At 42.8% G+C, this 13,935-nt stretch overlaps 1 protein-coding gene across 3 annotated transcripts in view; it reads left to right on the top strand.

The window, feature by feature from the left end:
* Positions 1-246: 246 nt before the first annotated feature.
* TRMT6 (tRNA methyltransferase 6 non-catalytic subunit) overlaps positions 247-13,935 on the top strand; it is a 23,886-nt gene continuing 10,197 nt past the window's right edge. Inside the window, exons 1-11 of one of the 3 annotated variants that reach the window (XM_081833204.1) lie at positions 249-516; positions 4,579-4,706; positions 5,909-6,018; positions 6,552-6,643; positions 6,773-6,856; positions 7,115-7,239; positions 7,975-8,333; positions 8,719-8,804; positions 9,623-9,725; positions 9,829-9,915; positions 11,257-12,728. In XM_081833204.1, coding sequence (XP_081689330.1) covers positions 389-516; positions 4,579-4,706; positions 5,909-6,018; positions 6,552-6,643; positions 6,773-6,856; positions 7,115-7,239; positions 7,975-8,333; positions 8,719-8,804; positions 9,623-9,725; positions 9,829-9,915; positions 11,257-11,448 — 1,494 coding nt within the window. In that variant the 5' untranslated portion in view covers positions 249-388 and the 3' untranslated portion in view covers positions 11,449-12,728. Of the gene's footprint in view, positions 517-4,578; positions 4,707-5,908; positions 6,019-6,551; positions 6,644-6,772; positions 6,857-7,114; positions 7,240-7,974; positions 8,334-8,718; positions 8,805-9,622; positions 9,726-9,828; positions 9,916-11,256; positions 12,729-13,935 lie in introns of those variants that run through there. The other 2 variants (XM_081833205.1, XM_081833206.1) reach the window with 2 other exon arrangements.

Raw genomic sequence — 13,935 nt, 5'->3', positions numbered from 1 at the left:
GTTTCCCCCCCCCCCCCCCCCCGGACACCTCGCAGCCTCGCGGGAAAGCCTTTACCCACTCAAGCTGAACTCGTCAACTTCCAAATTCCTTTTTGGCGCGTTTGTGACGCAACTTCCGTCCAAGGAACCGCGAGACAAGAGGAGCGGAACAGAGTGCAGCCAATCAAAGAATTCGGCCAGACGGAAGCCGTGAGGTTGCCGGAAGCTGTCCCGAGGTTCCGACCGGAAAGCGGAAGCGGCGCGCAGCACGTGGGGGCGGTGCCGGTCGGAGGGTTCTGCGTCCACTCGGCTTGTGGTAGTGAAGCTGGCCGCGGCGACAGCGGAGCACGAGGGGCGGGGCGCGGGGGGCAGGAGAGACGCTGCAGAGCGGGGAGACCGGCTGAGCTTCATGGAGGGCTCAGGAGAGCTGCCGGGCCCACAGCCACCGCATCCTGGGGACCACCGCATCCGCGACGGCGACTTCGTGGTGCTGAAACGGGAAGATGTGTTTAAAGCAGTGCAAGTCCAGCGGAGAAAGTAAGTCAGGTTGTTGGCCTTAGGTGTCTCCGTCCCCATTTTCTCGTTACCCCTTCCCCCCAGAGCCCCTCCCACCAGGGTCCCGTTCTTGATTCTGTGGATCCCCAATCTCCTCTTTCGTTATTTCCTTTTGGTCTTCCTACAGAGGCCTTTTCCCCCAACGTCCCATTCTCGGCCCTCGGGGTCTCACCTGTCACTCCTGTCTTCCTGCAGAGTGCTCCTTCCATGGTTTCAAACCTGACTTTCTGCCTTCAACATCCCTCTCGATCTTTCCACAGGGTCCCATTTCCATTCTTGCCCCTCGGATGCTCAGATTCCCTCCCCCCCTCCGCACGCTTACCTTTCCTTCTGTCCTGCGGCTCTTCTAGGTCCGTGATATGTTCTCTCCTGTTATCTCACAGAACCCATCAATCATCCTCTGATATCCTTGCCTCTCAGGGTCCTCCCCTCCCCTGCCTTTTCCCCATAGACCATCCTTTCTCCCTATTCCCTCAGCAGGATCAATCCCACAAAAAATGAAACCTCTCCGACCTTTTCTGTCCCTCGGGCTCTTCTCTCTATCCAAACTGGAATAACTTTACGCGTAATAACGTTGGAGAGCAACTTCTCATAGCACGTAGGATCACTCTAGGGTTCCCTCACTTTACAGGAAGGGATGCCAGGTCTAGGAAAGTTAAATTCCCCAAAAACAGTTTGCTCAAGGTCTCAAAACTTGAAATTAGGCTTGATTTGTGAACCTGCTCATTAGTTACAACTCTATTTTAATAGTAGAGAAGTGGGAATTTTTGGTAGCTTCTTGGCAGGGGTGGTGAGGTTGTTAAACCCCAAAAGCTCATTAATGCTGAAAAAGAATTGAGATGTTTCAGTTAATTATCTGAAAAGTACAACCAAGCTTTCTTTTGAGTTAGGTTATTATAGTACTTTTGACAATAAAATAAGTTGAGTTCAGTGTCAGGAGATCAGCTTTCTGCAGACCATAGGCTAGGAAGTGGTAGATTTGGAGTTTTAAGTGCGCACATGAGATGAATTATTTTACTCCTGTGTGAATCAAACTGTTGACTGGTATTTAAAGTGAAACAGGTGTGGGGCACCAGGGTGGCCCAGTCCCTTAAGTGTCTGCTTTCGGCTCAGGTCATGATCTCGGGGTCCTGGGATTGAGCCTCGCGTCATGCTCCCTGCTTAGTGGGAAGTCTGCTTGTCCCTCTCTCTCTGCCCCTGCTCTCTCTTTCTCTCTCTCTCTCAAATAAATAAATAAAATCTTAAAAAAAAAATAAAGTGAAACAGGTGTCATTAGAAAATAGGTTAACAGTCCCCAAAGCACCTTGCTGGTGACAACCAAGTTTTATTGCACAAGAATCAATTTAGTAAAGGCAAGGAAATACAGGGTTGGGGGGGTGGGTGTTCCCTTTAGTCCAGAAATATATCTGCATCATTTTCTCTTCTAATCAGAAATTCTGGTTAGAAATATGGGTCAGCCTTCAAGTATATAATTTTTGGAAAGAGCCAATACTAGTTATTTAAACTTTTTAATTGAAGTATAGCAGTGCAGCAAAGTCCTTGTAAGTTTGATGAATGATACCAAAGTTTACACAGCTTTATAATGACCATACAGGTGAAATTTTGGTTTTTCTTTCTCATACTTTTAAGTTGCTTAATTTTAAAGGTTTTTGTTTTGTTTTGTTTATTTATTTGACAGAGAGAGAGTACAAGTAGGCAGAGTGAGAAGCAGGCTCTCTGCTGAGCAGGGAGCCCGATGCGGGACTCTATCCCAGGACCCTGGTATCATGACCTGACCCGAAGGCAGACGCTTAACCGACTGAGCCACCCAGGCACCCCTAAGTTGCTTAATTTTAAAATGTGGTTGTTTGAGTGTGATTGTTAATGTGCTCTTTTAGACAAGAGCTTTTTCATTACCAACAAGGCAGATAGTAACATCTTCATTTCTAAAAAGTAGTCTGTAAGTACGCTAGACATATTTATTTGGAAACACTTTTCACTACTTTTCTTGGTAGAAGCCAGTGCATTAATTTCCATTTTATTTAGTAAATGACCCTCTGAACTCATCTACATTCCAGGGCAGACTCTCACTTCACTCTTCTTTGGGTCTGTACACATCTGGTTGGGCAGAAGCAGTATGACTCATTGAGAAGGAGACTCTGCAAATCCCACTCCTCCTCAGTGAAGACATGGCACCACATTCTTCTGACTGGGCCCCACTTTCCTGACTGGGGCTGTGACCTCTTGTCACGCATCAGTTTGAGCGACCCACCCTTCTTTGCATATCAGACCAGCTGCCAGATGGTAAACCCAACCCGGCTCAGACTCAGTGTTTCATTAGCACAAGGGTGCTCAAGGGATGAGAGTATGGGGTGCACATCTGGGCTAAACTGAGTTTCAACTGGATTGACTGAATTTATGTCAGCAAATATTTTGAGAGTCTATTATGTTCTGTTATGTTATAGAAACTGGGCACCTAGCAAAGAATAAAAATTGACCCTATCTGGATCACTTAGGATCTCACGAGAGTTCACTCAGATGATTCAGTAAGGAGATTTAATGAAGATGTGACACATACACATACAGTGGTGTGGCAAGGTTTAGAGAACCAACAGAGAATGGTGATGCACCCAGGGTCTAGCAGTAGTGGGAAACTTTTGGCGAGGGAGTCTGGGTGATGTGGTCTATGCATTTGTCGTAGACTCCTGGGGCACAGAGAAAGGAAAAGAAGGTATGGGTGGGGCACAAACAAAATTAACCAGTACGTGTCTTCCAGGATTCGGAGTTCTGTGGACATGGGCCATGTCATAAAACTAGGCGGGGCTTCCTGAGATCCACTGGTCTTTTCTGGAGCAGACTGTGTGATATAATGGAAGGAACCAGGCTTTGGGGTCAGGCTGACCTCGATTTTAATCCCAGCTTCCACTTTTTAACTGAATCTTGGACAAGACACTTTTTCCCTAAGCCTCAGATTGCTTTTCTGGAAGGAGCTGTGCCCTAGGATTACTGTGAGAATTAAATAAAATATTAAACACTGGCACATACTGCCTAGCCACTGGTCAATACTCAGGGGATATTAGTTTTCTTTTTTTGGAAAAAAAAATTTTTGTTTTGTTTTTGTGGGATTTTCATTTTAAATGATAATAAGATAAAAATCCAGGTAATGGGGAAAGCTGATCCTCAGTAGAGCACTGTCAGTGTTAAGCACCATTTCCAAATGTATAGATTGTCAATAATGTTTATCTGTAAATATAATTTGCCTTTACTAGATAATTTTGTTTGTTTGTTTATTAAGTAGGTTCCACACCCAGTGTGAGGCTTGAACTCACGACCCTGAGATCAAGAGTCTCATTCTCTACTGACTGAGCCAGCTAGGCAACTCTGTTTTTACTAGATAATTTTGAAAGAAAATAGCCAGTTAGACCAGGTAATTTGTTAAATCCCTGTCATCTCAATGATAGTTCAATTTTGAGAGTTTCTAGTTAGAGTTGCAAGGGGTGGGGGCACCTGGGTGGCTCAGTTGGTTAAGCGACTGCCTTCGGCTCAGGTCATGATCCTGGAGTCCCAGGATCAAGTCCCGCATCGGGCTCCCTGCTCAGCAGGGAGTCTGCTTCTCCCTCTGACCCTCCCCCATCTCATGCTCTCTCTATCTCATTCTCTCTCAAATAAATAAATAAAATCTTTAAAAAAAAAAAGAGTTGCAAGGGGTATGGCAATGTGTGTCCAGTGGGCTGGCAGTCTTGGTGACTCTTTATGCTATACAGGAAATCCACAAAGCTGTGAGTCTGGACATCCTGTCAGTGCAAATTGGAGTCAGACCAGGGCCTCAGAAGAGGAAGGTCTTCTGTCCTTTTTCTCCTTCCAAATTCAGTGTTTTTGTAGGTTCTTACTAATTTTATGTCTCTGCCCCAATCCAGTTCTCTCTGGTTCCTTTGTCAGTTTATGTTCAGAGATCATGCTGCTGATCATTCTTTATGGAGACCAGTTTTGAAATAAACTTGATTGAGCCTATCTTTTCTATACTGAATGCAAATGAGATTCAGCTAATTGCATTTTCTTCCCTAGAAAAGTAACTTTTGAAAAACAGTGGTTCTATCTGGATAACGTCATTGGCCATAGTTATGGGACCACATTTGAAGTGACCAATGGAGGAAGTCTTCAGCCTAAGAAGAAGAAGGAAGAGCCTACTTCAGGTGCACTACTTTGGGTATATGAAATAGGTGCTCTTGAGCTGGCTAGTCTGAAACCTGTTGATCCCAATTCTAAAATGCTAACCCAGGCTATCCCCAAGGAAATTTGAACTTATAATCTAAGAACTGTAGCTTGGTAGAATGAAGCAAGGTCTGCCTTTGGCTTTGGAATTCTCGCTCCAGTCCATGATTAACTGGCTTTCTGACTTTTGGGCCAAGTTTTTAATCCTAGAAGAATCCTTGCTACTTCAGTGTAAGAGCAGGTAGAGTCCTTTCAGTGCCCCGAAGTTAGATAACACCTGCAGGCAGTTAGCATGTCAGGTAGAGTTAAGAGTCTGGCTTCAAATTTAACTGACTAGGTTTAAGTTCCAGTTTCGTCACTTGCCTTGTAACCTTAGGCAGGTTACTTGGTTTCTCTAGGTCTTGTGTCTGCATCTGTAAAATGGAGCCATAAATACATGTAATGCCTAGGCTGTAGCCAGTGTTCAGTCACATAACACATAGGAAGTTCTTAACAGTGCCTTACCTGTAGCAAAGGCCCCATAATTTTAGTTGTTATTGTTAATTAAAATTAAATATTTCAATATTTGTTTAAATAAATGTACGTAAAATATTTTCTTAATAAAATAAAAATAATTCGTTTTTAAAATCAAGTAACTAAAATACTATTGAAGTTTTGGTTCAGACCAGTTAATTAAATACTTTTAAACTAACCTCCATAGTTTTATTGAGCACCAAATATGTGCCAGGCATGATTAGGCACTGTCTAAATCATCTCATAAAGTGTACCGAGCAGTGGGGAACACCAAGAATAAGTAGACAGGCAGACAACACACTTGCAGATGGTGATGTGTGCTGTGAAGATGGTAAAGCAGGGAGGGGTACTGGAGACTGATTGGGTGAGACGTGGCTGAGACAATGAGCTCAGCCCAGAGGGATGGGAAGGACCTAGAGCTCTGTCATGAAGGCACTCCCAAGTGGAGGGAGCAGCGGGTGCCAAAGCCCTGTAGTGAGCCTGGGCTTGGTGTGTCTAAGGAACAGAAGGGTAGTGTGGCTGAAGCAGTGGGGTTAAGAAATGAGGTCAGAAAAGGTCGTCAGGGGCCAGAGCATATACAGGATGGGCTGGATGTGGACATGAACTTAGAAGAAGAAAGATTTTACGTAACTTCAGATCATAAATGTCATTAAGCAATTTCCTTCCTTAGAGACCAAAGAAGCAGGCACTGATAATCGAAATATAATTGATGATGGGAAATCTCAGAAACTTACTCAAGATGACATAAAAGCTTTAAAGGACAAAGGCATTAAAGGAGAGGTAATATTCAAAGGATGTTGTGTTTTGCTTTTGTTTGGTATTGAGGAAATTGCTTGGATTTTAAAGCAGGATTTACTTAAGGTGAAATGTAAAAATACTGTTTTTCTCTTAGAAATAGCTTGACATGTACATGCCATTCAGTAGATCAAAGATTTCATTTCTTATATGCAGGAATGTAAGTGCGTGAATTACTGATATTATTAGCAAAAGAGAATTTAATAGCTTAGTGCATATCAGAGCTTAACTTGGTTCATTTTCAGTAATGTTTTCAGCCAGTGTCTTCAGGAAGGACAGTTTCCTTTACATCCTTTCTCCCTTTATTATGTAGCTCTGGGTTTTAAGTGCAGTTAAAGTACTTGTGTTTTAATACAAGTTCTAGATAGAGTAAAAAATGCAGTTTATTCATTTGGACTTCTGTGGAAAAGGGACTGGAAAATCAGACCTTTGGATACATTCCAGGGTAAGAAACCTTTGAAGTTATCATTTCAGTGGAAATAAAGTTTCAGGAAATCTGCTTGCTCCTTTTCTTATAGGAAATAGTTCAGCAGCTAATTGAAAATAGTACAACATTCCGGGACAAGACAGAATTTGCTCAAGATAAATATATAAAAAAGAAGAAAAAGAAGTAAGTGGATTTTGTTCGAAAAGGATGAAAGCATTAAATCTTTAAGGATTTATAAAATGTATATTATTAAAAATAAAATACCTTTCAGCCAGTTTTTAAAAACAGATGTCCTCTTTTTTCTTCCCCCAGGTATGAAGCCATCGTTACTGTTGTGAAGCCATCCACCCGCATTCTTTCAATTATGTATTATGCAAGAGAACCTGGAAAAATTAAGTACGCTTTGTTTCCTTTCAAAAGTGTAATTGGGGGAAATATATCTTTAAGAAAAGTCATGATTTTAAGTAAAATGAAAAACTTGCTCACCTGCATAAAGTGTCCTCCTACCTCATGAATTGTAAGTTCTTTTTATTGTTGCCTCCAAAGCAGTCTATAATCTTACCAACATAATTTTTACAAAATAAAACTTAAAAAAATGATTAAAATAGCTGGCCCTGCTTAGCTAAAATAAACGAATCATTCTTTTTTCCTTAGCCACATGAGATATGATACACTAGCCCAGATGTTGACGTTGGGAAATGTCCGTGCTGGCAATAAAATGATCGTAATGGAAACCTGTGCAGGCTTGGTGCTGGGTGCAATGATGGAACGGATGGGAGGTAAGATTTAGCATTTTTAGGTTCATTAAAGCACTACCCTGACGTGAGTGGAAGGGCCTGAAAACTCAAGTGCACAGAAAGGCTGAATTACTGCAAGATTCACAAAATGGCTTGGGTAGGCCCGCACCACCCCAGTCCCTAGGACCTTCCTGCAGAGTCCACATCTCCTAGCCAGTGCTGTGTCGGTGCCCCTGGATGGCAATTGCCCTTGCCCCAACTTCAGTATCAGTGGGGATGTTTAAGAAGCCTTTGGCTGGCTTGGACCTCCAGGACAGTGATTTCAGTAAATTCTTGAATAGCTGGTTCTCATTTTATTGGCCTGAGTTGAGGAGATTGGATGAGAAGACTACGAGGGGTATATTTTGTCCTGGAGGAACACAACACAGCCTGGTTTGCCTACGCTCTCTCTAATCCTGTGGCGGATAAGAGCTTCTAACTGCCCTGATTGAGGATTGGACTGGGGGAAAGCTGAGAGCCAATTACCAATCATGTGACACCCAAATTTGCACGATCACAGGGTTTTACCATAGTGTCATGTGGAGGTTCATGTGTTTTGGAATTATATTTCCTTCATTGGGAATATTGAGTGGCTGAACAGACCACCCAGGGAGCTGCATCATCCTGCAGCCCCTGAAGAGTGGAGACCTTCAGTCTTCATACTGTGGAGGACCCTGAGGGTTTGCTGAGTCTAGAATCACCTCCATCGAGCAGCTGTTAATTTTTTAATCTCTTCAGGTTTTGGTTCCATTATTCAGCTGTACCCTGGAGGTGGACCTGTTCGGGCAGCAACAGCATGTTTTGGATTTCCCAAATCTTTCCTCAGTGGTCTTTATGATTTCCCACTCAACAAAGTGGACAGTCTCCTAAATGGAACATTTTCTGCGGAGATGCTATCTTCAGAGCCTAAAGACAGTGCTTCAGTTGAAGAAAGTAATGGCACCCTGGAGGAAAAACAGACTTCGGAACAGGAGAATGAAGACAGCGTGGCAGAAGCCCAAGAGAGCCATCATCCACCAGAACAGGAAACAATGGAAATCGTCTCTCAAGATCCAGAATATAAGGAGCCTAAAGAGAGAGGAAGCAAAAAGGATTATGTAAGTGTTAAGAGTCCCCCTAACCTTCATGATATTCCCCTCAGAGTTTGAGTTAACTTCATCGAAGCACTGAGATTTGGTTTGGCTTTGGAACATCAGTGCCCAAGATAATAAATACCAAAATAGATGGAGAAAATGTGTGTGTGGGTGTATGCACGTGTGTGATGTATTCTTTGGGATGGAGCTTCAGGATCCAGAAGCATTGTATAGGTAGCTTACTGATTGTTCTATAACAAACGGGTTTGTGTGTTTTCAACTTCCTCATGAATGACCTTCTGTTGCTCTAGTCCAAGTTGATAAATACTGTGGAAATGTTCTGACCAGCATATCCATGAACCTGACTGAATGACCTCAGTACATTAGTTTCTTCTTTTTCTTCTTGAAGATTCAGGAAAAGCAGAGGAGACAAGAAGAGCAAAGGAAAAGACATTTAGAGGCTGCTGCTCTGCTGCGTGAAAGAAACTCAGATGGGTGCGTGGATGAAGGAATGCAGATATCTGGGTGCTCATGGGCTGTGCTTCAAACAGATTAGAATTCTCTGTGTGTCTGCTTTGATTATAGTGGGAGCAGAGATGGTGATTCTATCTTGGGTTTTTAAAGAAAGAAGGCTGCATCTGTTGGAGGTGGGAAATTGATTGTGCTGGTTTCAGAGTTTTGGAATAAATTTGAAATGTCTCCAGTGACAGTGTATCAGATGAGTCTGTGTGGTCCTGCTACATGCAGGTGGTAGGGCATTCAAATTGATGTGATGCTGGCTAATGGTAAAGGCTAAAGAAAACCTGACAGGAGACGTAGATTCTGGTAACTGGAAAGCCAGAATTACAATGTTGGATTTATTTCCAATTTTTTTTTTTAATCAAGAATGTCATTAAATGCTACTTAGAGTTGCCAAGCACCAAGAGAGCTTTTAATTCATTTTGTGTTTCTTAGAAAGTAATATCTCATGATTTTATGGTTTTTTTGGGAATTTGTAGAATGTTGTATTTAAAGCTCTTCCTCGTGTGAGTCATGGCAAATGAATAGATGATCATTTTTTTTAAGATTTTATTTATTTATTAGATTACAAGCAGGGGGAGTGGCAGAGGGAGAGGGGAAGCAGACTCCCTGCAGAGCAGGGAGCCCAAAGCGGGAATTAGTCCCAGGATCGCAGGATCATGACCTGAGCCAAAGGCAGACACTGAAGCAGCTGAGCCAACCAAGCGCCCCAGTAGATGATCATTTTAAGTGCATTTTAAAATTTATGCTCTGCTTTGCTGAGTAGAGAATTTGTCTTAACGTTTTCCTTGTAGTTTAATTGTAGCTAGTCGTTTCCATCCCACTCCACTCCTGCTGTCTTTGCTGGACTTCGTGGCCCCTTCAAGGCCGTTTGTGGTCTACTGTCAGTATAAAGAGGTAATGCTGGAATGGAAGGGCCGGGAGTTCTTGCATCTGCGTGTTAATACTCAAATCGCAGCCCTCGAAGGCATTCTTAACTAAATTCTGTTTATACCTTTAGCCTCTGTTGGAATGCTACACAAAACTGCGGGAAAGAGGAGGGGTCATCAACCTCAGGCTGTCTGAAACCTGGCTCAGGAATTACCAGGTATGTGTTCTTCCAGCCGTTTCCAGGGAGCTGCTCTCCCTAGTCACTGGCTCTCTGCAGTAGTGCCAGAAGTTGTTAAATAGATGCCCCTATTTCCGTCTACAGGGATGAAGGAATCTGCCTGTAACTCAAAAGTGCCCTGGCTTTTCTTGGACCCTTTTCCTCCTTTCACGTCAGGGTCTATTACTCTGTAATTCCAGTCCAGAGACACTTAAAATGCAAACAGTTGTGGTTCATGTTTCTCCAAGGCCTCGAGATCATTGTGGAGGGAATAACTGCTAATAGCAAAATCCCTAGGCCGACAGGAAAGTGACTCTCCCCTCTCTGCTGGGATGTCTTTGCAGCAGGTTTTCAGGATTTACTGGTGGGCCCCATGTCAGTTCAGGTCCTGTGAATTAGAAGTGAAAGGGATTTATGGGGGAAGATGCCTCTGAAAGATGAGGGAGAGAGGGAGCAGGATCAGATGGGAAAGCCCTCAGATGGTGGTGGAGGTGTGATTTCTGCAAAAGAAGGGAGAGAAAGGAAGATGGGGAGGAAGAGCCTGCAGCGAGGCCTTCAGAATGTCTCAGCCAGGATGATGGGAAACCCCAGAGCAAAGATTGCCTGTTAAAGGAGCCCTGTATTGGGCAGAAATGTTGCGATCCTGGGTACCCATGCTCAGTAATCAACTTGGAGCAGCCCATGGCCTCCCTGGGTGTGAATGCTGCAGAGGATCCCAAAGGAGCCTCAGCTATAGGCTTTCTGCTGCCTGAACTCCTCACAGCCAGTTCCCTCTTGAAGGGAGATCTGAGGCAGCACCTCCATGTCCGCCACAGGCCCTCCCCTGCTGCTTGGACCTCGTACTACTTTAATCCAGGATACTCAAAGCCCTGAATGGACCCTGCCCTTCATGGCAGTCATCTTCTTGAGCTATGGTAACAGCAGAGAAGAGATTTTGTCACAGTTAACAAGGTATCAGGGAAGGGAAGCTCTGGATATATGTCCAGTAGCTACTTCTCCGTGGACCCAAGCTCCATTGTTGGCCATGAAGCTTCCTGGAGCCAATAGGAAGGAAGCTATGCGTAGGCCCAGAGTACTACACAGACATTGGCTCGTTTGCCACCAGGAACTTGCCTCAGGTTTGAGAGCAGCAGCTTCAGTTTTATTTTTCACAAGAAAATCATTTAAACCATTCTACACTTTTATCTGCACTATCACATGAAGGAAGGAGCTTTTTAGGAATTGGTCCGATTAAATCTTCAAGAGAATCTCTGTCATTTAAATTCTCATTTCTGGCATGTGTATTGTTATCATGTGCTTTATCTGCTTAGGAAAACATGAATGTCTTTCTGTCTTGATTAGGTTTTGCCAGATCGAAGTCATCCCAAACTACTGATGAGCGGAGGTGGGGGGTACCTTCTCTCAGGCTTCACTGTTGCCATGGATAACCTTAAAGCAGACCCCAGTCTCAAATCCAACGCAGGCACTTTAGAATCACACACGACTGAAGAACCAGCAGCTAAAAAACGGAAATGCCCAGAGTCTGACTCTTAACCTTTCAAAAATTGCTCTGATTTTTGTCCTCAGGCGTTACACAGTTTAGTAATTAAACTTTAAATACCATTACTAATTGTTTTCTCATCTAAAAGTAAGTCTATACACTTGTTCCTGGGAAGGACGAGTCAGCCTTTTGTCCACCTCTGGCACGGATATATTTGGTCTCTCAGAACATCAAGCCAAAATACCCAAGCCTGGGTGTATGCAGTGGACTGGTATATATGGCCAATTCTGTTTATTTCACAAAAATCCTTTAAGTACTTTTAGTACTCTGTGAAAATATCTTGAGAATTTAGACATCCTGAAAATATATTTATACAAGACTTTGTTTATATGTTAAGCTAAGTGGAATAACGCAACTTACCTAAAACTTGGGTACTGAAAGAAAGAATTTGTGGAAGAAATTTCTTGTGTTCATTCCACTCTCTTCAACCTAAGCAATATGGATGTGTGAGGGTATGAGATTTACAGTACCAAAAATATCCTCCTTGTTCCCTCTAGTCTAATAAACTTTGTTAAAACACTAGATTTTTTTATTTTAATAGTTGGCAACTTAGGAAAGTTCTGAGTATTTATTGTACTGCTTTTTTGGTCAATACACAAAGGTGTAGTAGGGTACTTTTTTGCGTTAATTTGCCCGTCTCCTCATTCTTTGTTGCAGGTGTGAAGTGACTAGAATTTTTGTGTTCTATTAAATTAAAGGAAACAGCAAAGGTTTTTTTCCCCCTACCCAGAGACTTATGAAGATAAACACACATACAGGTTTATGGTTGTTGGTATATACACACATATATATATTTATATATACGTATGGAAACAAAGAGAATGCACTATTTATATGATCTATGACAAAGTTTAGTGCAGGGCTTAGACCAGTTCTCATTGCATTAGTGTCACTCCTTGTCAAATGTATTTTAAAGTGCCTTTTTTGGTGATTATTAATGCTGTTTGTTGAGCTCTGGCATGATTAGGTGGTTAGCCTTCCTAAGCTCTGAAAACATATAATCAAATTTGGTCATCTACTGCAGCCAAGGAAAGTATTTAGAGTAAGCCATGGCTCTTGTCTTGCTCAGTAAACATGCTCATAGTGTGTATTGTTCACATCGTTATAGCGTAGATGCTGATCATCCAGCAGGGAGCATCTCAGAAAAAAAAAATTACATTTTCCTAATAGCATGTACTATCCTGATAATGATCAGTGTGATTACCAACAAGTACAGTTTTGATTCCTTTTTCTTAAAACAGTTGCTTTTAAAGAATAAAAGTGTTTCCTATTATTTGTCTGATTTACATTAACGATGGGGTCAGTGACGCCACATTCACTGGCTTTCAGCTGATTGCGACACGTGATCTGTATAAGGCAATGGGCCCAAATTGACACCTCACTGGACATGTCCTTGCAAACAGTCGTCACCCACATACAACCAGTCACGTTTTGTCAAGGAGAACTGCACAGACTGGATTCAGTAGTGGCTCGTCTCCACTGGTTGCTGTTTGAATCCTCTCCTCCTTGGGATTCATCCAGTTTTCAAGGCCCACATCATTTCATTCATTCTGGAAGTCTGCACTACCAAAGCATTGTGTGCCCATGTAGCCGACCCTGGACTTGACTTGTGAACTCATCTCATGTACCAGCAGCAGAAGTTAACCTTAACCTGTGCTATTTTTCCTCTTGCATATAATTTACTTCATCTTTAAGGACTGATGTTTAATTCAATAACTTGAGAACTTAGTGTGTGCCGGAATTCCCTGGAGGGCTTATTAAGCCCAGATTGTTTAACACCTCAAAGTTTCTGATTCAGTAGGTCTGGGGTGGGACAGAAGATTTGCATTTCTAGGAAGTTTCCAGGTGATGCTGCTGGCCCAGGGACCACTGCTTGAGAAACACTCCTGTGTGTGCACCCACATCAAGAGCGCAGCAAAATACATGATGCTTTTGTCTTGTTTGTAAAGTGGACAATTCTATGACTTCTGGACATCTAGCCACCAGGAGAGTTATGTGAAGTAACACTTTAATGAGTAGTAATCAAAAAGACAAAAGTCATTTTGTGATGTCCACCGTATTTCTTCACTGGATTAGGGTACTTGGAAATACACCGTGGTGCCAATTAGATGATTTTTTAGCTTAGAGGCACACTAAAATTGTGTGAAGCGTATCCCCCCCTCCAGCTTTATTGAATTATAATTGACATGTAACATTGTGTAAATTGGAGCACCTGGGTGGCTCAGTTGGTTGAGCATCTGACTCTTGGTTTTGGCTCAGGTCCTGAGATCGAGCCCTACGTCAGGCTCTGCGCTCAGCTGGGAGTTTGCTTGAGATTCTCTCCTTCTCCCTCTGCCCCTGTCCCCACCCCCACTCATGTGTGCTCTCTCTCTCTCTCCCTCTCTAAAATAAATCTTAAAAAAATATATATTGTGTAAGTTTAAGGCATATAACTTATTTGATACACTTAAATATTGCAAAGTGATTACCACCATAGCCTT

Source organism: Leptonychotes weddellii, chromosome 10 (assembly GCF_054177405.1).
Source record: "Leptonychotes weddellii isolate Sample4059 chromosome 10, ASM5417740v2, whole genome shotgun sequence".
In the NCBI taxonomy this organism is placed as follows: domain Eukaryota; kingdom Metazoa; phylum Chordata; class Mammalia; order Carnivora; family Phocidae; genus Leptonychotes; species Leptonychotes weddellii.
This window is presented reverse-complemented; position numbering and strand designations above follow the sequence as displayed.